Here is a 26,060-nt window from a genome sequence, read left to right on the forward strand (position 1 = left end):
CTTCTGCATGTGTCGCAGAGACTGCTGCATGGCCATCTCTCTGTGATAGCAGAGAGAGTGCAGGCAGCTGCTACCCATTTTGGGGGGTACCCATGTTGGAGCTCCAATTGGGAAAGATTTGGAGGCTTTTCTGTCTTTCCACTCTGGAGAAAACAAGCAAAAGAAGTCAAAATTGGTGCCGTGAGGTATCTGTGCTCTGTCACATCCTGCCATGCGCTCAGCTCTGTGCTGAGGGACTCTTCCCTTAGTGAGCAGGTTTGTTTAGGATGAGGGATGTGCACGGATCTCACTCCTCATCCTGGCTTTTGTCCTGGCGTGCAGTTCTGGCTTCCCAACTTCTGTGGTACTTGGGAGGAACTCTGCCCCAATGCAGTGCGTACACCAGGGTCTGCACTGTGTAAGGAGAGCCGCCAGTTCCCATCTGTAGGGAGGGTTAACGAGTGCCCACCTCACCCAGCTGCCACAGCCCTGTGCATATCTGCAACAGTAAGCAGTCCTCTGGAGGGACCTATGGGAAGATCACTGCCTTTCCCTGGCCGTACTGCAGATGCCCTGTGGGGAGGTACACAGGAGAGCACAGTACTCCCGTTTCCAAAGAGACCCCTGAGGATCCCACCCTGCCTTCCTGGAAGCAGAGGACAAAGCTCCGGAACGGCTTTGCTCTACATCAGCTCTACTCATCCCGCATTAGGGCCACATGACCCAGCAGGGTGCTCAGCTGCTTCCTCTGAGCCCTTTCTGCCCTTTCCCTTGCAGGGTTTTCTGCTCCTAACTGGACCCTTCGCCCCAAGGGATGCCCAACCAGTCCCGGCACCTGCTGCCCACTCCTGCCGAGGGCACTGGGTTTTGTATTTCACGGACACAGTGGCTCCTTTTCTGGGGAACTGCCCATGGAAAGCGCTCTGTCTCTTGTCCTGTTGTTGTGTCATGATGATGATGATGATGATGATGATTTTTATTGCCTTTTCTTCCTCTTTCTCTTGCTCTCTCTCTTGTCCTGTTGTGGTTTCTTTTCATCCCTTTTCCCTTCCTCTGATCTCCCCACTGAAGTACGATGGCTTTATAATTCGCAGTGGCTCTTAACAGAACTTCTCGTTTCTCCATCCTCTCATGAGGGCATTTTGCAGCTGCATGAAATTACCATTTTTGTGACCATTTGCGTTTTAGTGTTCTGGGGGCAAGCAGAGTGGCAGGGGCTGGGTGCTGGCTGGCTCTTGCTGCTTTATGGGATCCGGGGGCCGTTCCCTCAGCCCCAAGCTTGGGGCTTGGCTGAGTCCTGGCGTTTATCTTTGCTTTCTTTTGGGCTTATTCAGGCCTGGGCACGAGCCCATGGCTGGGGGCAGTCAATGTGCCATGTCCTTGTGCCTGTGAACTTTGCTCATCCCCACCCAGCCTGGGTGCAAATGCATCTGTATTGAGCCAGAAGGCAGAACATCTGCAGTTCACGTGTTGTAGTTTCTCCTAAATGCACTCTGCGCTGTTTGCCTCCTTCTCTGCTCCCCATTGCCCCTAAGTCTCCCCTTTTGCTCAGTCCCCACTTCTGCTGGCATGAAAGTCTTCCTGCTGAAGAGCAAGCACTGAACACACAGGATGTCTGTGCTAGGGAGAAACTTGTAGCAACGAGTGCTGCTTCGCCAGGCTGTCCTCCAAAAGGCTTTGCAGGAGATGTGCAATCTGCAGCTGTGATGCTGGGGGCAGAGATTCAGCTGCATCCTTGAGCTTTGCAATGTGAATGCTTCAACCCTCTCCCAGGTGAGACTGGAAAGCCACAAGGAGGGAAGAGAAGCAGCTCCAACCCCGGGTGCAGGAGCACCTCCATGTGGGAAAGCAGAACTTGGAGGGCTACAAAGGCTCCCACCACCTGGTCCCTGCTGAGGCTGTATTGACAGAGTTCCTGAAAGCACGGAGAGCACCAGTTCCACCTTAGCGCAGTGTTGTGAGCAGTTCTGGGACAGCAGATCCCAACCCCACTCATGGCTTCGGGAGCAGCGAGCGCCAGCATGGAGTGACCTGACTGCCAAATAAAGACACTGCTGGTGGCAAGCCTGTCCCCTCTTGCAGGCTGTGTGCCACCTGCCAGCAGCACGAGCTGTCTCTGCAGGGACGTCTCGTCGACCTGGAGGTGAGATGGGCTGCGAGGCTGCTGCGTGACTCTGGGCTCTGCCACGCTCGCACCTCAGCCCGGCTGCAAAACTGCAGCCCCACAAATGAGCCGTTAGCAGTGTCACAGGAAGGTATCGGTCCCTTTAGCAGAGGAGAGCTGTCAGAGAGGTAAATCAAGCACAACCTCGTGCGTCCTTCTTCTTCACCCCCCCCTTCTCGCCCTCAGGAGGTTTTGTCCTCCTTCAGTGCAGGGTGAGGGGCTCTGGGCGGTTGCGGCCCTTGCTGGAGGCAGAGACACGAGGCTAGTGTTGGAGCTGATCCTGTCCTCCTGTCCCCACTTTGCTGCACTGTGAACTGAAGCTTGTACAGAACAAAGCACCCGCACCAGAGACAGCAGAAGGCTTGTTCAGGAGCTGTAAAGTAGAGCTTTGCTTTCAGAGGGCTCGGATTTGCTGCCCTAAGACCAAGTGGGAACAAAAAGAGCTGCATGAGGCTTGTTGCTCCCTCAGCCCGTGGTGCAAGGCGCGCTGGCCTCCCTGGCAGTGCAGCTACCATACGCTCAGCCTGCTGCCCTTTCCTGCTGCTTGGTCGGTCGTAGCTGGGACCATCTGCAGCCTCAACTCCCTGGGTGCTTGAAGCAGCTCCAGCTCAAGAGCCAGGTGGGCACCAGAGACCCAGTCTCAGTTTTGCTGGTCCCAGCAGCGCACTTTGCAGGGCATGAAACGCGAAGGAATGCTGCCACAGTGTGGCCAGAGCCGAGCTCGTTAAGATGGCAGTTACAAGGCTGGGTTCGTGGCGCTGCCTGGGGACTTGGGGATGTGGAGGTGAATGCTGGACAGGATGGGATGAAGTGCAGCCCCTGGTCCTCCTTTAGGGCCAGTGCCCCAATCCTAGGGCAGGTAGTGGGGTGAGAGAGCTGGGTCCTTTTTTTGCTGGGATGTGTGAATTCAGACAGGCGTCCTGCTGATGGGAACCAAACCCCTGGCTCTAGACCTGCGTACATACAGCAAACCTGGCCCTAAACCCACGTCCCATGGCTGCAGAAACAGAGCTAAAGAACAAATTCACATCACATCCCTGCCTTGATTCTGATTATGGCTCTCGACTCTGTGCTCTGCTCCTACTTTTAATAGAACTGGTGACACAATCTGAAAAGGAGGGTGTGCCCAAAGAAACGCCCTTGTCTTCGTCCTCTTTTCAGCTCAACCTGCGTTGTTAGCAATTAGTTTTTTCCAGTCCTGCCTTCTGCCTGTACTGCTTTAACATCTCCCATCTGGAAGTCCTATTGCTGTTGCAGTCTGTGACTGAGATGAATTGGCTTGCTCTTCCTGTGCCCCAAAGCCTGCTGTCTCCATCTTCTGCTCCAGCAGATACCAGTGAAAGCACTGGGAAGCACAAAGGAGGGAACAGGGCGTGTGTCTTGCCTTCAGTGGGACTTCCAAAGGGGCAGACAGCTTTGGCTGTCTGAAGCTCAATGGTTAGGTGAGTCCTTCATAATCTTCCGAAGAGAAATGCTGCTTGAAGGGCAGCCGGCCTGCCTGGCTCTGCCACAGATGTCCACAGAGCTGCACATCCTGCAGGACTCGGAGCTGCCTCTCTGCTCCTTCTGCCCTCAGCAGGGCTTCTCACAAGCCAAACTACGGGGAACTTTGATTCATTGCATTTTGTTGAGTCAGTCTCAGATGTCTTCACTCCCCCTTTGTCCTTCTGACCTGGGAAGGCTTTGCGCTCCCCTTCGACTTCAATTTTCTCCCACAGCGCGGGGAGAAATGAACCTGTGGATCTGCTTTATCATTCATTCCACAGATGTGGCTCTTCCACCAGTTGTCTAGACTCTGCTCGTCTCAGTGTGACGTGTCTGACACGTGGGTGCAGCCACAGTATCTCCATCATGCACAAACAGCAGGGAGTGCTGCACACCGGTGCCCTGAGCTGCCCAGGGTGTCACACCAGGATGGACCATGCCTTTTGGGCCCTCGGGTCACAAATGTCACTGCTGGCTGCTTGCTGCCCTGCCCCATGCAGCTCCTGCAGCAAGGGGGCACAAGGACCCAATGGGCTCCTGGCCCAACCCAGTGCCCCAGTCCCTGTCCTGGAGGATGCCCTCCACCACTGTCTGTTTTGCAGCAGTTCAGCTCTTTTTTGCTCCCCAGCGATTAAACACAAAGAGGATCTTTTCTAAATAGGAGATTGGATTTTCAAGATGCTACCAAGTGAGGTTTTTTTGTTTTGTTTTGTTTTTTGTTTTTTTTTTTCTGCAGAGATTTTAATTTGTAAGTTTCTCAGATCTCCACAGAAAGTTATGTACCAACTTGAAAATTCATGGGAAATGGTTCTGTGTTTTCCCAACCTGCTGTGTCCATTAGCAGGGGAAAATAAGCTGTTCGTTCAGCACAAGGGTACCTGCTGCCTGTGTTGTTGATGACTTCAAAGGTTTCATCTCCCCAGAAGGACTGCTTAGGAGTTTGCTGTTCTTCTTTCTACTGCTATCTATGAGAGACAGCGGGAAAATAATGAGACTTCTCTCATCAGGATCAGACTTGCAAAGACAACACACTTCACAATCACCACTGGGTAGACCTAAGATCATTGTGCTGGAGGAACCAAGGCAGTTGCATCCATCTTGGCCAGATAAACAGAGTTTCAGGCTGGGCAGCCATGCTCCCTGCCCCTGTCCTGTGCCTAAACTTCTCAGTGACAAGCAGGGGACTGCGTCCACACTCAGATGTGTCTGTGTATGTCTGGGAAAATTGCAGTTGTGTCCTGAGCAAACGTGATTTCTCCCGTGCAGAAAAGGAGATGTGAAGAGACAGCAGCCGCATGAAGCTGTGTCCAATCTAAATGGGATTGCTCTGCTGGTTCTCTTGCTGTTACCATGCAATGCCTCTCACCTCGGGCTCCCTGCACCACCTCCCCCTGCAGATCCTTCCTGTGTCCCCCCCAGCCCTGTCTGCCTGTCCACAGCTGGGTGAGGGCAGGTCCTCGGGATGCCAACAGGCTTGTAGTGCCTTGTGCTAGGAAGAGGTGCTGAGGGTGCCCTCCTGTTCCTGCTCTTTTCAGAGCTGCTCCAAGCACACAAAGGCTGGAGGCTGAGAAGAACAGATGACTTCATTTCACAAGTGAAAAACGTGGTGGGTAAATTGCTCACCAGGTCACTGAGAGCAGGCTATAAGCTCTGCTGTGCTCTGCAGTTTTCTTTTGGTGGGGCTTCACAGTGGTACAAAGACAGGGCAGAGTTGGAGTGTGGGTGCAAACTGGACACCATCTTCTACACACACTGCTGAGCGGTGAGCACCTACCACAGTTTGGAGGCCAACGTTCTCATTATGCTTTTTAGAGAAGGCTGTGTTTCTGATGAAGCCTTGTGGACGTGCACTAAGCCTGAGCCCAAGCTGCTGCCTCCTGACATACCACCGAAGCCATTACAGACCTTTGATTTATACCTATGGGGAAGCTGCGGAGAGTTCCCAGCATTTTTGGAAGGAAATTTTATGCTCAAAACTAAACTTTGTTCCTGCCTTCACTGGGGACCAGTTCTCAGCTTCAGAACTGCTCTGATAACTTCGCAATTGCTTTGATAGTTCCAGAGGGGAGTGCAGTCTCTTTACGGAACAGATGGAGACACACTTACAGGACCATTCAACTTTGCTGTAGCTCTGCCTTTGTTAGAACAATTTCCTTTGCTATAACAGGAGGAGCAAAATCTGGACAGCATTGCAGGCTTGGAAAATTGAATTCACAAACTCAGGTCTTGCATCTGAGTCCTTCCAGGTACGAAATGCCTTCCACAACCACTGGCTTCTGTGGCACTGGGGGTGTTCAGCAGCTTGCAGGATAAAGCTTTCACAGCAGCAGCAGCAGCTTCACAATGGCAGTATTCCTGTGCGTGTCAATCTGCACTTGCACCTGCCTGCAATGCATGACTCTAGTATTCCATTTGAAATCTACCCTCAATGGGAAGATCTGAGCTCTAGCTTCTTCCATATGGTCGTGTGTATTTAATGGGAATTCAGGGGAGCTGGAGAAAGCTAATGAGATTGCTGCTTTAAAGCACTTGGTTGCAGAAGTAAAATAGATACTTCGGAGGTTGAAATTGGCTTGACTTGAGCACGGCTGCAAGGGCAACTCGTGAAATATTTAAGCACTGTAATGCAGACTTACCTGCATCCTGCTGTGAGATGAAAAAAGCAGATCGGAAAGTCTTGGCTTCTACCCCTACAGATGTTTCCAGCGAAGGCTGTGATGGAAGTTTGAGCCATCAAAATCACTGGGAGAAAAAAAACAACTACCAAACAGGCTGTGAGTTCATAGCTGAGCAGCCGCAGCTTGTTTACCAGTGAGAGTGCCTCACTGTGAGCGCTGCTGTTTCCCTGCCTACTCATTCGTGTGCCTACCTGGCTCGATTTCAGGGAGGAAGGAGGGAGGAAAGACATCAAAAGTGAGATGCATGAGCCTTGCCTTCAGCACCCTCTATTTAATAGGTGCCTGCAGGCCAAGGCTTTGCAGTTGCTCTTCATTGCCATGGCAGGGCAAGATGCTGGGGGCTACTCTGGGACCCGCAGGCTGAGCTTGCAGCAATTCTGGGGCTGAGGAGAGCAGCACAGAGCTGGGCTGCAGGTACTCTGCATGGCCTGACTGCAGAGCTGGCACACAGTTCCATAGGGCCAGTGCAGAAATCTGCCAGTGAATAACACAGGACAAAGTGTTTGTCTTCGAGAGGCATTTTTAATACGTAAAAGTACGGAAAAGGCTAAATACTGCAAAAGCCAATCAAAAAGACCAAGTGATCTACGAGTTCTTTTTTGTTGCTTCGGATGAAATTGAGTGTTTTGTCCCCACAGTAATCGCCAAATGGAGATTTTATAATTTTCCACAGGCAATAAAGCTGCCTTAATATGCATTCAGATCCAACAAGAGGCATTAGTGCTACCTGCTTTCAAACGTGGGTTTTGTCTTTCTGTTTGTATGATCATGGTATGAAGCCATGTCTTAATAGAATATGTTTTGCAGTGCTCACCAAGATGTCTGGAAATAGAAGACGTTTCAGCATCTCCCCGTGCTCAGCATTGAAGTGATGGCTTTGATGCCAATGAAATTCAGTGCAAAATGTCTGCTTTGCTGGAATTCTACAAAATAGGTGTATATCCAGAATAGCTAAGGTTAAATGTGCCCTGCTGCCTTGAGATGCCTTCAAAAACCCTGGGATCCGTATGCTAAAAAGAGCTTGAGAATAGGTTCCCTTAGTCTGTAGCAACATCCTGAGTTCTTGTAGCTTGCACACAACTCCCCAGGCAGGAGACAAATGCAGTGAGATGACTTTCAGCCGGGACTCATTGCTTTTTAGATTGCACGTAGTTAGAAACACGAGTGCTGCCATCCACCCAGGGAATTTGATATTCAGTGCCAATTAATTTTTGTAATAGGAACAGGGATTTCTTCTCCTGATTCCCTTAAGCACCTCTGGAAAGTGTAAGCCTAAAAGACTGATTTGTTGTTGCTTTGTTTTTTGGTGTTTTCTTTTCTTTTTTTTCTTTTTTGTTTGTTTTGTTTGCTCTGGTGGCCTTTTTCCTAAAGAGCAGTGGTTCCAAATTGAGAAAGGAAACCACTCTGTGCAGGGCAGTAGCTTTGGGGCAGGCGACTCCCAGCATTTCCATTGCAGAGCTTTACTAAACGCTTCAGCTGTGGGTGAGTTCTGCTCTGCTGGATGGGACCCCAATTTCTCTCCCCTTCCTGGTCCTCCCGCTCCTTCCTCCCTCTCCTCAGCACCTCATGTCACCGTGCCTTCATTTGGTCAATAAAATGATGCCCCGATTTCAGACCGGTGCATTTTCATCTCACTTGGCATCCCATCAGACACTGGAGAGGGGTGGTTTATCTTGTAGCTTCTCGTGTGATTCTAAGGTAGGTTTCTCCTGAGGAGCAAAGGGGCAGTGGGAGCAAGGGTGAAGCAGCGTTGTGTTTGATCATAGCAGTGCTTTAAGTGGTCAGAAACATGGTTTTCCCCTACCTCTGAGCTCTCAATGCTGCTAAAATCTCTGCCATTCGTACAATGTACTCCAGCCCCCTCTCTTGGACTGACTCTGGCTCTGTTTGCAAGATATCCACATTGTTCTAAAGCATGCACCTTTCTGTATAGTTCCAATCTTACGATTTTATGGAATACTTATGCCTGTTTGCATTACAGTCAAAATAATAAGAATAAAAAAACCCCTAAAATACAGCAGACCTCATTCTACTCTTGTCTGTGGGCTCTTCGCACTCAAAGGTCTCTCCTGATACATTGGCCTTGCTCTGTTTCACTACCTGTGCTGCTGTCGGTGATATCTACTAACCTGACAGAAACGAGGGCTGCATCACAGCACTGCATCACTCATCACTACCCATCACCCACTGCCACAGCCATTGGGAACGTCACCTCAACACTGCCATGGCCATAGGGAACGTCACCTCAACACTGCCATGGCCATAGGGAACATCACCTCAGCACTGCCATGGCAATGGGCAGTGTCACCTCAGCATTGCCACAGCCATGGCAGTGTCACCTCGGGCACTGCCACAGCCATGCAGAGTATCATCTCAGCACAGCCATGGGGAACATCAACAGACCCCATAGGGAGCATCACCTCAGCACTGCCACAGCCATGGGCAGTGTCACTTCAGGCATTGCCACAGATGTGGTGGCATCACCTCAGCACAGCCATAGCCTTGGGCAGTGTCACCTCAACGTTGCCACAGCCATGGGGAGCATCACCTCAGACCCCATAGGGAGCATCACCTCAAGCATTCCCACAGCCATGGGGAACATCACCTCAGGCACTGCTAGAGCCATGGCATAGCATCATCTCAGGCATTGCCACAGATGTGGTGACATTACTCAGCACAGGCATAGCCCTGGGTAGTGTCACCTCAGGCATTGCCTTGGCCGTGTAGTATCATCTCAGCACAGCCATGGGGTGCATCACCTCAGACCCCATAGGGAGCATCACCTGAGCACAGCCATGGCCATGGGGAGCATCGCCTCAGCACTGCCATTGATTTGTGGAATCAAACTCTCTAACCCACGTAAGGTTAGAAGAGCAGATACGTCTTTATTTCAGCGCTGCGCCACACGCAGGGTGCAAGGGGGATCGCTCCTCCCAGCTTGCACACCAAAGAGTGGGGTCCTTTACATTTATAAGCCAAGCCATGCATATTCAACAGTATTACCCAAGATCCATTAGCAAATTAATTGCTTTTCCAGGAATTCATTTACATACTGTCCCCCTCCCCAGGGCATGTGCATTAGTTTCCATTGGATGAAGGCTTGATGTCTTCCTCCCCATTCGGTGGTCGTTCTGGGATGATGTCAGATGTCTTCCTCACCATGTCCTTTCGACCTTTGTTCCAGTTCTGAGCTCCTTTCCCGCCTTGCATGCCTCAGCAGTTTCCCATCTTGCTTATTTCCCCATCCATTGCTTTCTCACGGGCCCCTTTCTACTGACTTGAGAAGGCTCCCAGGTTAAACTAAGCAGTAAATTGGTCTTGAGGTAGCAAGAGGTTAAACTAAATAACAAATGCTTCTAAGCAATAAGTTCCTCTAAGCTATAAATCCTCTAAGCAATGCTATTTGCGAATTCCCTTTGAGTTAACAAAACTAAGAGATGTTATGGATCCCTTACACATTGTATTCTACAGCTCACCATCTCACCATGGCCATGGTGAACATCGCTCAGGCACTGCTAGAGCCATGGCACAGCATCATCTCAGGCATTGCCACAGATGTGGTGGCATCGCCTCAGCACTGCCACGGCCATAGGGAACATCACCTCAGCACAGCCATGGCCACGGGGAGCATCATCTCAGACCCCATAGGGAGCATCACCTCGGGCATTGCCACAGATGTGGTGGCATCACCTCAGCACGGCATTACCCCAGACACGCTCCCCCTGTTCCCTGCCCCGCCCCCAGCCGTCCCCCCGCATGGTCAGCAGGGATCGCTGCCCCAGCCCCGCGCTCCCCCCTGACTAGAAGCGGCCTGTTTTATGTCCTTTATCGCTCTCCGTCGAAAGCCGGCGCTCGGCGGGCCGGAGGCGGGAGGCGCGCGGCGCTCCGTGACCCCTCCTCGCCGCAGGGGGGCGCTCAGGTAACCGGCCAAGATGGCGGCGGCCGAGGCGGAGCGGCCGTGCCTGACGGACCTGCCGGGAGAGCTGCTGGAGCTCATCCTGTGCTGCGACGTGCTGGGCGCCGCCGACATCGGGCGGGTGGCGTGCACCTGCCGTCGGCTGAGGGAAACCTGCCAGCCCCGCGGCAAGGTGTGGCGGGAGCGCTTCCGCCTCAGGTGGGCAGCGCGGGGCGGGGGGCGCCGGGCGGGCCGTGACGGCGGGACGGGCCTGGGTGTGCGGCCTGCGGCCAGGGGGTCCGTGATGGAACTCCGGGCTGCTTTGCTGCTTCGGGGCTCGGTTCGCCCCGCAGGCCGCTGTGGGATGCTAAGTGTTTAATCTAGATGATTCGTGTCAAGGGGCTGTGAGAGGAAAGGGGCGGCGGGGTGTGTGATAAGACAGGGGGAGCGGTGATAAGACGAGGGGAGTAGCTTCAGGCTGAAAGAGGGGAGTTTTAGGTTGAGCATAAAGCAGGAGTGCTTTACAATACGAGTGCTGGGGCTCTGTGAGGCTGCCTGCACAGGTGGATGTCCTATCCCTGCTGACGGCCAGTCACCTGAGCAGCTGTGGGTGTCCCTGTTAGAGTGCTGGAGGCCTTTAAAAGTCCCTTCGGACTCATTAGATCCTCTGTTCCCCCCCATTCCTGAAGCAAACCTGAACGTTTTTGTACAAAGGTTCAGATCCACCAGCTGGAATGGAGTGTGGAGGTAATCAGCACGTGCTGCTGCCCTTGGATAGCAGACTCATCATTGGATGGCTGTGAAGAGGAAAGTGGGTGTTGGTTGATGCTCAGCTGAAGAAGAGCCAGCAGTGTGCCCAGGTGGCCATGAGGGCAAGCACCACCCTGGCCTGCATTAGAAATAGTGTGCCCAGCAGGAGCAGGGAGGTGATCATCCCCCTGTGCTCAGCACTGGTGAGGCCGCACCTCGTGTGCTGTGTTCAGTTTTGGGCCCCTCACTACAGGAAAGACACTGAGGCTCTGGAATGCCCAGAGAAGGGCAACGAAACTGGTGAGGGGTCTGGAGGTCTGGAGCACAAATGTTATGAGGAGCGGCTGAGGGAGCTGGGATTGTTCAGTGTGGAGAAGAGGAGGCTCAGGGGAGACCTCACTGCACTGTACAACTTCCTGAGGGCTGTGATGAGGAGGAATTTGGCCTCTTCTCCCAGGCGACAAACAGGACTCATGGAGATCGCTGCAAGTTGTACCAGAGGAGGTTTAGACACAAGGAAGACACAAGGACACAAGGAAGAACTTTTTCTCTCAGAGAGTGGTCAGGTGCTGGAATGGCTGCACAGGGAGGTGGTGGAGTCACCGTCCCTGGCAGTGCTCAAGAGGCGCCTGGATGAGGAGCTGTGAGATGTGGTTTAGTGCTTGTGGTAGTGATGGTGATGGGAGGACGGTCGGGCTAGATGACCTTGCAGGTCCTTTCCAACCTTATGATTCTATGACCCGCTGGCAGTTGTTGGCACATTAGCCTTGCTGTCCCAGCTGGCTTCCATCTCACATGATTACATTTTATCTTCCTAAAACCGTTGATGTAATTTCAACCCCCCCCAAATCCTTCTTTCTTCTCCTTTTGTCATTGTTATTTCAGTGATAGATGACCAGCTAGGGATCCATCAGGAGAAAGGTTACGGCATAATGTGGGGCTGTTTGGTTAGTCTTTGACTTTGTGTAGCTGCAGTGCAGTGTGGTTTTATGATTAACTGGTAGTAACAGACCTGCTGTGTGTGGATGAACACATCAGTGCCTTCTGGTCCACTGCTAAAAATTGTTTTACAGGAGTAGTGATGTAAAAAACAAATTGTACATAAACAGGTGGGAGCATTTGAGTCCTGAGTTAAGCTTCTGCAGTCTTCTTTTAGAGGGAAAAATGTAGGGTTGTTTTTATTGTGTGTTTGTTTTTAATGTGTGTGTATATGGACTCATTTCTTCCGTTAACACTGAAGTGCAAAGTCATCCCGCTGGCATTATTTGACTTCAGAGCTCTCTGCTCCCCTCCACTAGATGCTGCCACCAGCAAGGGTAATAGAAGGAGCTTGATTTTTGTACATCCTTTTAATTAGGTCCACAAGGGTAGGAGGGAGAATGGAGGACAGCGAGTTTTTGCTTTTAGGTGACAGGTTAGCTTTAATGCGATGCATTTTTAGAATGGCAAGCTTTCTTTTATTATAAAACTCAGCATCTATTTTGCTGATGTGATACTTGTATTTATATTGGAAAGCTCCAGAGGGAATTGCAGAAGTGTTTAGCATATTTTAATATCGAAATACCTGGGTTATGATCATTTTGAAGATTTCCTGTTAACATTTGCTGTTTGTAGGCTGCAGGAGAGCTTACTTTTAAAATGTCCATCAGTATTCAGTTGAAATCCTTTGTGTTTATGCTTTGATGCTTGAATCGATCACTGGATTAATTTGTACAATTACATTTAAGGCTGCATTATCTCTTGGCAGTATCTTAGCTCCTCAAGTCTTGTGATTACAATAAGCAGCATTTTACAGTCCTGGGAGCTATCAGTGATGCTGAAACACCAACAGCCCATTTACTTCTGTCTTGCTGTACAGGTGGCCATCGCTACTGAAGTACTACAGCCACACAGACAGTGTCAGCTGGCTTGAAGAATACAAAGCACGGCACAATGCTGGCCTAGAAGCCCAGAGAATTGTAGCTTCCTTCTCCAAAAGGTTCTTCTCAGAGCATGTAAGTCACGTGGAATAGCCCAGCTCCTTGTGAGCACTTTCTGGCCCTCTGTCTTTCCTCTGTCTCCTTTTCTTCTCTGCTGTCGGAAAATTCTGACTGCCTCACCTGATGTAAGAATGCCAGGCCAGCAGCCAAAATGAGAGAGATGGTCCAAAATCCAAAGGTGCACATTGCAAGAGTCCAAAACATGCCCTGCAGGTTGTGTGCTCTGCAGTTGCTGAGTCTCGCTGTGGCTTGAAAAGCTCTTTGCACATTGCTGCATGTTCAGAGCCCTGGGAACTCAGCGACTTCTGAAGGACTGATAGCTGCCCCCTGCGTGCCACAGCCTGTGTGTTTATCTCCCTGCAAGGATTTGTTCTCCTGGGAGTTGTCAGGAGTTATTTGAAAGCGGGTCAAATGCACATTAGGTTCAGTGAGTTGGAAAGCATGTTGTTTGAGCTCCTGGCCTAACCGTGACACCAGGACGCCTTTCTGTCTTGTGTCAAAAGTAGAAATTTATTCTCTCAGAGGGATTTATCTGCATGCAGAGCAATGGTTGTTCCATTGTCTGTTGGCTGCTTGGGTTTTGTCTAGCTGTACAATTTGGGTGAACCTGGAATTCTGTGATGTAGCCATAACTAAGGCTGATCTTAAAAGCTCCTGCTGGAGCCAGTCAGTGGCCACTCCTCACAAGCTGTTTTGTAAATGCTTTGTGTCCCAGTACAGAGTTCCCCCACAATAAAGGAGACTCACATTGCAATCTTCTATCTGATTTCATGCAAATGCTGACACTTGGGTTTTCACCCCGAGAGAAAGGCCGGGGTGCATGTAGGGTGTCAGGAGGTGCATGTGTCCAAACTGTTTGTTTTGATCTGCTTCACTGTAGTTGCTGCAGCCTGACATTCTACAGTGGAGAAATGTGTGTCCAGGCATTACCTGAATGCAGGGGCTCCTGGCTTCTTGCAGCTTCAGTCATGTATGCAAAAGCTGTTGGGGCTGTTGATCAGCAGTAACCAAACGTTTAAAAACTGGGGCTACCTTCTAGAGAGGGCTTCCTTCCTGACACAGAACTGCAGGGAGGAGACTTTCCACCAAGTTCTGCTAGATCCAGTGGAGTGCCCACTAAGATATGTGTAATAGGAATTGCATTTCCCTTTTTATTTTCCCAGGAAAAAGTTGATTCAAACTTAAAATTGCTTTTAGCTTGGGCCCAGTCCAGATAGGACTGCATCTGGTGTGCTTGGGCTGGTCCATACAGCTCTGCAGGAGCCCTGAATGCTGGAACAGTTAGCTCAGCTTGCTCTAGGGTGCTCCTTAATTTATCAGTGGATCTTCATAATGAATCAGTGGAGTGGAGGCCATGAGCAGCCAGCTCTCTGAGCTGAATATTCCCTAGATCTTAAATGATGTTTAAAAAAATCAAACAAAATTGGTTTTGAAACATTCTATGAAATAACATCCTTTAGGAAAGAATCTCCTGTGCTCTGCGTAATTCAGCACCTCATTTTACAGGTTCCCTGTGATGGATTCAGTGACATTGAGACTCTTGGGTGCCCGAGTCACTTCTTTGAGGATGAGCTGATGTGTATCCTTAACATGGAAGGCAGGTAAGGAAGAGCAGGAGGGTTTAGGAGTGCAGGGCTTTTCTCCTTTCACTGGCTGAAGGAGAATGGTGCCATGGTGAAGGCCTGATGTCAGCTTCTGCCCTTCTGTAAACTGGCATCCCCAGACTTGCTGGGGCTGGGAGTATTGCTTTGCAGTTAGTTTCAGAATGCATTTCATATTCCCAGGAGGAAACCACATAAACCATTCCACAAGGAGATCCTCTGGCTTTTGTTGCTTGCTGGCTTCTCTGCACATTCATACATTCCACAGACCTTCTTTTCTGCAGTGGTTTTGTTCTGAGGAGTTCTCATCCCCACCTTCCTTTTTTTGTTACGTTTTCGTTTCAACTGGGGTCAGTTTGCTGCCCTGAATTGCAGGCTGGCCCCACAGCACAGCAGGGAGGAGATGTGCAGTGTGCATTGCCACTGTGAAGCCCTGCGTCAGAAAATCACAACTTTTTTGTGTTTTTAACCTTTTCTTGTTGCCTTTCTTAGCTGTAGTAACTACGTACGATTTTTATCCCCAAATAAACAGCTGAGCTTAATTGAGCTGCTGCAGAATTTGCTGTTCTGTAAATTATTTAGACAGGTGAAATGAAACTTGTAGTTCATTTCTGCCTGGGTGTTCTCATTACGGTGATCAGCACTGAGCAAGATGAATAAGTTGCTGGTTTACTTGAAGGTTTTTCTGCTGGGAGCATACAAAGCACGCTGGTTTTGCTGTGATACAAAGCAGCAATAGATTTGCCTTAATGGGCTCTAATAGCCTTGATTAAAGGGGCTGTTAGTAGAGCTTGGAAAAAACAAAACCAGCACCACAATCATCTCATTTTTTTTTTTGCTTTTTCACATCCATTTTATTACCTTCTCTATTTGAACTGGGACTAAACATCTCTCATCTGACAACTGGTTAAAAAGCTTTTGAGCTTTTGCACGGGCCAAATGCTTCTCTGTAAAGCAGAGTTGATGCTAATTACACCCTGATTAAGCTGTGGTTGTTGCCATTCAGGAGCATTAGGCTAAATCATTTCTCTGGAAGATAGCCCAGTAAAACAGTCGTCCCTTTTGAGCATCCCGATTTATTGGAAGAGGGTGAAATGTTGGGAGGTTTGATTGTCCTGTTCAGCCGGATGGCTGAGACTGATTTGACCTGCAATCTGAAGAGAGAAAACAGGTGGGGAAGGAGTTACTTTGCTGAAGGAGGAGGCTGGACTTGTTTTATAAACATGGCAGGGGTGCAGCCTGGGAGCTGAATCCTCCCTGGTTTCCTGGGGAGAAGGCAGGGCTGTGTGCCATTGCTGACTGGTGTAGAAGTGCTTGGAAGCCCTGGGTGGCACATCACTGAAGGCCAGCCGTTGCTTTGCTGTGTGTGGTTTGGATGCCTCCAAGTTGGCCTGTCTTGCTTCAGGTGACCTCTGCAAACCTTACCAGGATAACAGGCGGCTCTGTCCCTGCTTCTGGGCCACTCTGCCTTCACCTGCTAATTTCAAAAGTGAAGAGATTTTACTATGAAAGCTGTAAGGTTTTGGGCACTGTTCTCCAGGCCAGCTGCTGATCCCTTCCAGCCTTTTCCAACTATCAGGGGTGTTTTCACTGGCAATTACTTTTCTCAATACTGCTGCACGTACCTTCCTGTTCCTCATCAGTGTTTCTTGTTGGTGAGAGGATATTTTAACGTTGCATTCTGGAAGGATTTAGAGTCAGAGGATAATGTTTTATGCACTGTATCTTCTCAAAATGCCATCCTAGTGGCTGGGTGAAAGTGGGAGATGATAATAGGGGCAACGTATTGTAAGTTGTGTTTCTTCTGCTGATGAATTTCTACCTCTTTGGAGACTGTGGCATCATCAGTCTTGTTTAAAAGATGGGTGTGTAAAATTTAGATTTGCCCTCATTAGAAAAGTTAAATCAGATGCTGGTGCACAAAGTGCCTGTTCAGGGTAATACAACTTTTTGTATTTGAATGTGCAGGAAAGGTCTCACCTGGAAGTACTATGCAAAGAAAATTCTATACTTCCTACGGCAGCAAAACATATTGAAGAATCTGAAGGAGTATCTGCAGCGCCCTGCTGAGCAGCAGTCGTTCCTGGAGGGTAAGTCCTTGCCACCAGTCCCACACACAGCACTGAACAGCTTCCCATCGCCGTTGTTTTGCTGGAAGAGAGGCTTCTCTGCTTATATTTCACTTAGAGACAAACCAGAATTAAGATTGGGTTTTTGAGGTGTGGATGGAAGTGTGGTGGCGCGGTGGGAAGGCTCGTGCACACTAATGAGGAAAGGAAAGGCTGCGCTGCAGCTTGAACCTTGGTTTGTTGGATTATGCTCTGCCTTAAGCTTTCTGAAAACCATCTTTGGAAGGAGGTGAAACGTGTCACTGTCTGAAGAAGAGGCCCTTGCTCTTCATGTCACCTCAGAACATCACAGCAGAGTTGCTGTAGCACCAAACGTGGTTCTTGGTGGTGGTGGAACAGCTTGAGGGAGGGACCGTGCCAGGGCAAGAAGGAGAAGCCAAAGATGGCCTTTTTTGGAAGGTAGTTAACTGTGACTTAATCATGAGAGCCATGAATACAAGTGCTTGTCTGCCATGCAGGTGCAGTTACAGTGCTGACAAATAGACTTCTGGGAAGCTTTACCTGGTCAGAATGGGAAGCACTCGGGAGAGAAGATGTTAAGATTCTGCAGCTTGAATACAAGCCTGTTGTGGAGGTGAAGCACTATGAAGCTGAAGGAGGCGTGATCAGTACAAAATCCTTGCACTTAAATACGGTTGATTCCAAAAGTTGAGCAATTTGGAGCTTTGGGAAGAGTGTTCTTGATTGATAAGATGACAAGGAGAAGATTCTGCAAAGGGCTGTTCTTTTTTTTTTTTTTTGGCAGAAGTTTGACAGAAGAGTGTTGGGCAGCAGACAAATGAAAATCTCGTCAGTTGTAGTGGATTTCTGACATGAAGATGGAAAGCGGGCATGGGAAGATGAATGTAGCAGAGAGGGATCAATGAGCAAGAATGATGACAAGTGAGGATGCGGCTGGAAGAAATCAGAACTGATGTAGAGTGAAGCTGGGGCTGTGTGGGGCTCAGAGTGAGGAGCATTATGAGCTGGGAGGGTGCCAGCGAGACAGGAGTTGGCTGGTTGAGCAAGGCTGGTCCATCAGCTCCCTGCTCTGTGTGCAAATGAATGCTTTTCCTTTCAGGATGGCAGGTTGAGGTCTGCTGACTTTAATGGTGTTTATCACTGTCAGCTCTGTTCTTTGCCTTTTGTGATGAATCCCATATACGAAACTGAGCTTGAAGAAGAAAGCTGTTGTGTCCTGCTGCAATTGCTTGCTGTATGCCATAGGCCTGGAACTTTGATTAGCTCAAACCAAGCCAAGAGAAAACTCAAGTTCTGTTTCTTATATAGTTTGTTTTTTCCAGGTGCTGTTTTGATTGACCAGTATTGCAATCCACTGTCAGACATCTGCTTAAAGGGCGTCCAGGCGCAGGTGGACGAGATCACAGACAAAGTGCGCAAAGCGCTCCGGGCAAAAAACCCAAGGCACCCCAGCGTGGCTTCCAAGGCAGGTACTGTACAGAAATGTTTGCCTGCAGAGCCTTTCCTCAGCTCTCAGTATAGGCAGGTGAGGTGAAACAGCTGTTGAATTATTGCAGCTTCAAGTGTTGTCGTTCCTCACCTTGCTGAAGCATTCTGACATTTGCTTCAACCTCTGTCGAGGCAACAGCTGTTTGTTCAACCCTAGAAACTCGGTTAGCCCAGGGTTGGCTGTCCGTGCGAGGCTGTTTAGGCAAAAAGGATTGGTTAATTAGAGGCAGGATTGTTTTTCCCCATGGAAGTCCCTCAAGTCTTGTGTAGTCGAGACGCGTGCGGCTCAGCCATGGCACAGGGCGTCAGCCTTCTTTCTCTGCACGTCTGAGAAAGCAGCAATAAAAGAGGTTTGTGCTGTAACGTCTCCCACGGTCAGGCAGAATGCTCCTCCTTTCATAAGTTTTTATATTAAGTTTTATAAGCATTAGTCTGATCTGTCTTTCAAAGAGAGAATGAGGGGTCTGTCTCTCTGTATACCTCCAGTCTCTTGGCTACTTGAATCTGCATCTTGTGTTCCCAGTACATACAAGAATTTTGGTGTGAAGTTCAGTACGTAAAAGTGAAGTACACTTGTGTTCTTATTGCTCTGTGTGCTTTTAGGAGAGATCCTGATTCCAGAAGTGGAGCTTCAGCGGCAGGTACTTGATGCTATGAACTGTGTCCTATACGAGCAGTTAAAATACAAAGGAAATGAACTGGATTACTATAACTCCCTGAATTCATACATTCATCAGGTATGTCTTAGGTAAAAACTAGAGGACTGCAGGGCTGGATGGGCTCTCTGTGGTGTTTGATTTGTCTAAGTGTAACCAGACGAGCAATTCTTCTTTGGAGTTATTTGCTGTAAGATGGATATGTCATGTTCTAGTGCTTATTCTGCCAAGTTGGTGTGAAATCAAGCCTTGGTGTTCGTTTTGTTTTTCTTCATACCCCTTGCATTTTTGTCCCTCAGGTTTTGATCCGCAGAACAGGAATTCCTATCAGTTTGTCTGTGCTGTATTTAACAATTGCCAGGCAGCTGGGAGTCAAACTTGAGCCAGTCAACTTCCCTAGTCACTTTCTGCTGCGATGGTGTCAAGGAAAAGAAGGGTAAGTGATCTGCTGGGCTTCAGAGTTTTATCCTCAGTTATAAATGCTAGGAGTTTGCAGTTACAGACCTACACCAGAATGCTCAGGTATTTTCCATCCTAATTGCAAGCTGTAAGGAAGTAAAGATGAGCTCCAAAGAAGCTTTCCCAGCTCTCAGCTCTGCCCATACTGAATGGCAGCATTAGCTGTGTGTGACACAACAGTAGCCACGAAGTAATGATTCTCTTAACAAGGTTACAGAAAGCTGAGAAGAAGGAAGAAGGTGCTGATTTCACATAACCCTTGATGCAGAACAGCTTCTAGAGGCCATTGCTGCTTAATTCTTGATTCTCTGAGTCAGTGCAGCACACACCAACCAGGTCACGGTCAATTTACAGAACTCTGTATTTTCTGAAGGACGCTGGCAGTCCAGCTCAGAGCAGTGGTTTTGTGTGCATACATACACCCCCCCTTTTGGCACTAGGCTTAGCTGCCACCTTGTGCTCTCTGCCACACGTTGCAGTGCAGCATCATGCCGTAGTCTGGCAGTCAGTACAGCAAATCTGAGCATATCTGAAGGAAGCAGCTGATGTGACGGAGTGAAAATGACCTCCTAGTTTCTGTGTCTTTTCCCATGTGTGTTTAGCTGAAGAGGAAGCTAGGAAGAGAAGGCAGCAGGTAATCTCTCTTTAGGAGGGAGCTGGGGTGTAAATGCCACTCGGAGCTTTAAAAATAATGAAAGTGCTGTCAGGAGAACAGAAAGAGGAAATCCTGCTTTACCGTGGGACCCATCTTAACGTCCTGGTGTCTTGCTAGAAGCACAGATATCTTTGACTACACCTACATTGATGCCTTTGGGAAGGGAAAGCAGCTGACGGTGAAGGAGTGCGAGTACCTCATAGGGCACCACGTGACAGAGGAGTTCTATGGGGTGGTGACTTCAAAGGAGGTCCTGCAGCGTATGGTGGGAAATCTCCTCAACCTGGGCAAGCGGTGAGTTGTCGTGGGGCCTGGGGGAGAGGGAGCCACGCTGTGCTGCCTGTGCTGTGCTTGTGTGTCACTGTGCTGCTGTGGGAGCTTTACATGGCATCGCTCATGGCGGGCGGCCTTGAAAGCTCTGGGTGTCACATCGCAGCCCCTGGTGGCTTTTAATCATCCGTAGCAGCACGGTGTGGAAGCAGGAATATTCAGTGAGGCCGTTCTCACTGGAGGGAATGGAGAGATTTTGTTTTCTCCTGTGTGTAAAGCAGACAGGAGCTGTTCTCTTTAGAGCAGACCTTCGTTTTGACCACGTATGTGTCACCCAAGGGCTTTGTGAGCAGTTACAAAGGGACTGTCTGAGCATGCAGAAACCTGGTTTTGTGTTCACGTGTCCCTGGTGATCGCTTCCCCAAACAGCATTAGGCAGAAATTGCAGAGGAGAGGGGTGTAATTTAGCAAGGGGAACAAAAGGAAGTTTCCAAAGGTAAGGACTTGGAGAATGAATCCCCTGAGCGGGGTTATTTGGCCAAGCAGATAAAAGGGGAGGGTAAAGGCCAACTTCCAGCTGTGTAGCTTTTCTTCTGAGCAGGCTGTTGGATGGATGTGTGCCAGCCTGGAGTCACTTGCTGAGTGTGCACACCGACCTGTAGCGTCATTTTTGGTGACTATCCCTGTAAACCAGAGCACGAGGGGTAGGAATTGAAGAGCTAGCCTTACAATTGAGTTTCTTTTTTGCTGGCAGAGAAAGCACTGATCAGTCTTATCAACTCTTGAGAGACTCGTTGGATCTGTACCTGGCCATGTATCCGGACAATGTGCAGCATCTAATGCTCCAGGCTAGGTTATACTTCCACCTGGGAATCTGGCCAGAAAAGGTACCTCGCCACTCGGTTGTGTGTTTTCTGGTAGGCTAAGCATAATTAACACCAGTCCATTGATTTTTATTTTTTTTTTTTTTTTAGACTACATCAGCTTGCATTACAGTCTGCTACAAGTTGTTTCTGTAATAAACACAACTGAACCAGTTATCACATTTCAGAGAATCAATTCCTGCTACGTGAAGCAGGGAAGGAGGATGATTCTTGTTTGCCCTTGGGGAGAGTTGTATGCAGCCTCAGGTCTGAGTCGTAGATGATGATTTAATGCCAGAGTCTGATGGTTTGTCCTAGCACCAATACTTTGGACTTGGAGCTGTGAGTTACTAAAGAGTTCTGCTTGGTGTGCCTCCGTTGTGGTGGTGGTGCTGGAACTTTTGCAGGACTCATATAAAAGGAGCAATTACTTTATCAGGAAACGTGCAGGAAATTATCTTTTACAAACAACCAGCCCTGTTCTCTGAAACCTTAGTTACACCATCAGTGACTTGTAAAGAAGCAACGTGGAGAGGATCCCAAGGACAGGAATTTTGATACCATCTTCAGCCCCGAGAGATCCTGTGGTTGGGAGACAGGTGGCACAGTAGTGTTCCTTCTGGTGCCTCACTGCAGCTAGGAGGATTTCCTTAAGCAAAACTGCCTGTGCTGCCTTAGTGAATATCACCTGCTTGGGCAGTGCCTGTGCTGTGTGTGAATGTCAGGTGTGAGGAGGAGGTAGAAGTATTGCTGGGCAGCTGAGCAGGAGGCACAGTTCTCACCTCCACATTAACTGAGCCACATGATTGCTGAAGAGAGAAGGCGCCTTCCTTTTGAGGAATGCATTGTGCTAAGCTGGCTGTTCCTACCTTATGGCAACGAGTTTTAGGATTCCCACAGGAAAAGCAGCCCTGACAGAGAAGCTGTGCACAGGGGGGCTGCCTGAGCTGAGAAGGCAAGCACGCAGTGCAGGTAGATCATCTCCTTTCCAGCACTCAGCTGCGTGTCTGTGGTGTTTAAGGAGTTGCACCCTGCTGCCCTTAGGACAGACAGCAACCCCCAGATGCTGACTTACCCGCAGCCTCCCTGCACCACGTTGCCAGATGGAATGACAGCATCCAGCTGTTGTTTTCCTGTGGTGTCCTCGTGGATCCCATCCTTCCAGGCTATCATACAGGACTGTAGTTAGCAGAGAACCCCGGAGCTCTGACAGAGCAGGACGTACCAGACTTCATAGAGGTCTGTCAGGTTTTGTAAGAACTGATACCAAATCTTCCAAGTCAAGCAGAGCTGCCCGGAATGTTGTCTGAAATTTGCCCAGAGATGCTGTGGGTGCCCCATCTCTGGAGGCATTCACAGCCAGGCTGATGGGGCCCTGAGCAGCCTGGTGGTGCTGCTGGCAGTCCTGCCCACGGCACAGGGCTGCAGCTGGATGGTCTTTAAGGCCCCCTCCAACCTGAGCTGTTCTGTGAGAAATGAAAGTGTTGAGAATCTGTGGCAGCTGCAGTCACCACGCTGAGCCTTTCCCTGTCTGTGAGGTTTTTCCATTTGCACATCATTCTTCAGGCAGTGAGATGCCAGCCAGCAATTTCAGGTGGCTGAGAAGCCCGAGTGCTGCTGCTTCTCATACCTGAGGCCTCGTCTGTTTTCCTGAATAAACTTTTTTCCCCCCCACCATTCATGCTAATTAGCCAGAGCTGGAAATTTTGGCCGACGAGCCTTGATCACTTTGCCAGGGGCGTCAGATTTTGGGGTTGATGTTGGGACTGACCTATCTGCCTCTTTCCAACCTGTTTAGACAACATTTTTAAGATCAAGATGCAGGAAGACAGAGCACAGCTTGCATTGCCTGTCTCTAGCAAAGCTGGTGCAGCTGTTGTGCCCTGGTGCTGTGATAGCGTGCCAGTAGGCTGCTATGTTGGATTTACTTTGGGAACGCTTGTAAAGTCAGTGCCCTTCAGTCATAGTGAGTCAAGCAGATTCTCTGTCTGCTGTTCACTGTTTCATGAGTACAGCATTGCACACATTGCTGCGTTTTTCTTCTGTGATGAGGAACTGTTTAAAATCTTTGTCCTCAACTATAGCAGAAGTGATCTGGAATGACTTCAGAGTTAGGAGGCGAGCAGCAGAACCCTCTTAGCATCTCAGGAGCCTTACAGCACTGCCCCGTGATTGCAGGGCGTGCTGCTGCCTTTTGTGACTTAGTTTTAAGGAGTTACTCTGCTCAACAGCGCCCTGCCTTGGAAGTGAGCATCTGTACAAGCAGAGGATCGAGCTGTTTGCAGTGGCTGCAGGCTGAGTGTGAGGAGCTTGGGGCTGTGCAGGGAGAGCACAGGTTTGCAGTCCTGTGTGGAGAACATAGTGAAGCACATGTGGGGCACTGAGAGCCAGCTAAATTGAGAGAGAGAGCGTGTCTGACTGCCCTAGAGACCTGCTCTGAACGCTTTCATGTTTTGCTTGCTGAAGGTTCTGGACATCCTGCAGCACATCCAGGCTCTGGACCCATCGCAGCACGGGGCTGTGGGGTACCTGGTGCAGCACACCCTGGAGCACATCGAGCGTCGGAAGGAGGAGGTGGGACCTGAGGTGAAGCACCGTTCGGATGAGAAGCACAAAGAGGTCTGCTTCTCAATTGGGCTGATTATGAAACACAAGAGGTGAGCTCTGCGGGGGATTCCCTGCGCCGTAAGCACGAGTGCAGAAGTGTTTGTGCTGGCAGTAATGAGACGTGGTTCTGGCAGCCCAGAGACACCTGGAGCCGAGGGTGCCTGGCACGTGTGCCTGTGCTGCGTGTCTTCTCAGGGAAGTGGGGGCAGATCTGTCCTATCTGCTCCTTCAGAGAGCAGCACTGCTGCTCCTGTGTGCTGGGGGAGGTTTGTGAGGTGCTGTGTGAGTCATGGTGTGGCACAGATAGCATTTCCACAGTGCAGAGCTCTTGAAGAAACATCAGTAATCAGTTAATGAGGAACTGTGGAACAGAATCGATTTCCAAAGAGATGAGATTTCTAAGACAGCTTATGAATCTTGTGCTGGGCTATTATTACCTCCCCTCCTGCACTGCACAGGGCCTTTGTGTTCCTGCCTGTACAGCTCTGCCAGAATGACAAGCTAGCTCTGTTTCTTCAGCCATTTCTCCATCTCAGCAAGACGTCTGGAGCTTATTTTAAGAGCATCAGCAGTGCTGGTTGTGGTACCACAGTCATATAAATGCTCTGAAAATAACGTTGGCTTTGTTTCTGGCAGTTCAGTATGAGGACTGCCACGTCTGTGTATGTGAACAGAGGGTGGTTGTTTCCCCTCCCTGTTCCCAGTTTCCTGCTCTCCTGCTTGTTGACATCCCAGTCTCTTTCCCATCCTCATTCTTACTTGAATCTGCCTTTCCTTTGTCCTCGGCTGTTTGTTGCTCCTGGTCACTTCCCCCCTCTCAAAACACCAAGTGCACACAAGTCTTTTGTGTTGATTTTGCTCTCTTTGCTCTCACCTACTCACAGAAACCCTCCGTCCCATTTGTGCTGCATTGGCCTTGGTGAAAAGAGTTGGCTGTGAAGTTTTCTCAGTCTTTGCCATGAATTCTCTTTCATCAGGTATGGCTACAACTGTGTGATTTATGGCTGGGACCCTGCCTGCATGATGGGACACGAATGGATCCGGAACATGAATGTGCACAGCCTCCCCCACGGCCCCCACCAGCCCTTCTACAACGTGCTGGTGGAAGATGGCTCTTGCAGATACGCTGCTCAAGGTGAGCAGGAGCCTCCTGTGCTTGCTGTTCGGAGTGCAGAGAGAGCAAGAAGGTGCTGAAGGGAACAACTCTCAAGCAGCAGGCAGGAAGCGTGAGTTATAATTGAAGTAGGAAGGAAAATGATGTTGAATTGGTGGCAGGTTTCTTGCTGTCCGTGAAACCAGTGCTGCCAGGATTGAGTGTGAATCCACTTCCTTGAAATCTCCTACTGCCATAGAAGCAAGTCCGTGTTGGACACCATTGATTGTCAACTTCTTTCTGAAGTTTGAAATTCTGCAGGCAGCTCTCAGTGAGATCACAGCCGTGCTTTGAGCAGGACCTGGAAATCCAGTGGGAGCACGGGGGGCTTCAGGGCTGGTCTGTGAGCTGCTGTACGGGAGGCTGTGTGCCCAGATCTGGGGAGCGCAGGCAGCGTGGACCCAGTGCCACCCCTGGGAGGAATGGGACTGAAGTGAGCGTTCCTTCAGAAGGTGTAGGGGGGAAAAAACCCAAAACAGCTCTGTCTTCATAGGTTTAAAGTGCAGGTGTTCCTCATATGCGTTGCAGCCCTTCTTAGAATCATTTGGCCTCGTTAAGAGTCTTTAAATTACAGATGTTGTGTACCATAGATTCATCTTAAAATGTGCTCCTCAGCGACAATTAACCTGGTAATCACCTGCAGTGCTTCTGGAGTTGAGTCATCTCTCAGGGTTGTTTTTTTTCCCCTCTTATTGTTGATAAACAAGTATAATGAGCTCTGAGTACAGCAGATTCCTGAGCACAGCACTCTGCCTGAGCTGCAGGTTGGTGCTGTTGTCTGCAGACAGGGGAGGCCGGGCTTTGTCCCTGCTGAGGCCTCGCTGCCTGTCTGAGGTACAGCTGCGTTGCCCTCTGTGCGTGGTGAGAGCTGCCTGCTTGCTGTCCTGCAGAGAACCTGGAGCACAACTCGGAGCCTCGGGAGATTCCTCACCCCGACATCGGCCGCTATTTCTCAGAGTTCTCTGGCACTCACTACCTGGCCAACGCCGAGCTGGAGCTGCGCTACCCGGAGGACCTGGAGCTGACGTGCAGCACGGTGCAGAAGATCTACAGCAAGGAGTGAACGCCAGCAGCGACCCGAGGACGGAAGCAGACCGGAGTGCAGCTTTACCCTCTTTGCAAGACTTGCCCGGGGGGCGAGTTTGGTGACAATCCTTTGGCTTGATGCACTGAAAACTGCATTAAACCTCGTAAGCGGTGCTATAGGATCTTTCTGTTGCCTCCTGCCCGTTCTGGCCCGCAGGGACGCTGTGGTGAGGAGCCCAGGCTGAGGGTCTCGCAGGGCTGG

The 26,060-nt window shown here is 49.8% G+C and overlaps 1 protein-coding gene across 1 annotated transcript; it reads left to right on the forward strand.

Moving 5' to 3' along the window:
- Window positions 1–10,238: 10,238 nt before the first annotated feature.
- Window positions 10,239–25,835, forward strand: FBXO21 (F-box protein 21; the record flags this gene model as incomplete). The annotated part of the gene is made up of 12 exons (XM_079543943.1): window positions 10,239–10,420; window positions 12,810–12,945; window positions 14,437–14,531; window positions 16,500–16,621; window positions 17,944–18,090; window positions 18,713–18,846; window positions 19,065–19,201; window positions 19,997–20,173; window positions 20,904–21,036; window positions 23,479–23,669; window positions 24,597–24,754; window positions 25,663–25,835. 12 exons carry the CDS (start codon window positions 10,239–10,241, stop codon window positions 25,833–25,835), a joined length of 1,785 nt encoding a protein of 594 aa, XP_079400069.1.
- Between the last annotated feature and the right edge of the window lie 225 nt (window positions 25,836–26,060).

This window comes from Tetrao urogallus (genome assembly GCF_951394365.1).
Source record: "Tetrao urogallus genome assembly, chromosome: 17".
In the NCBI taxonomy this organism is placed as follows: domain Eukaryota; kingdom Metazoa; phylum Chordata; class Aves; order Galliformes; family Phasianidae; genus Tetrao; species Tetrao urogallus.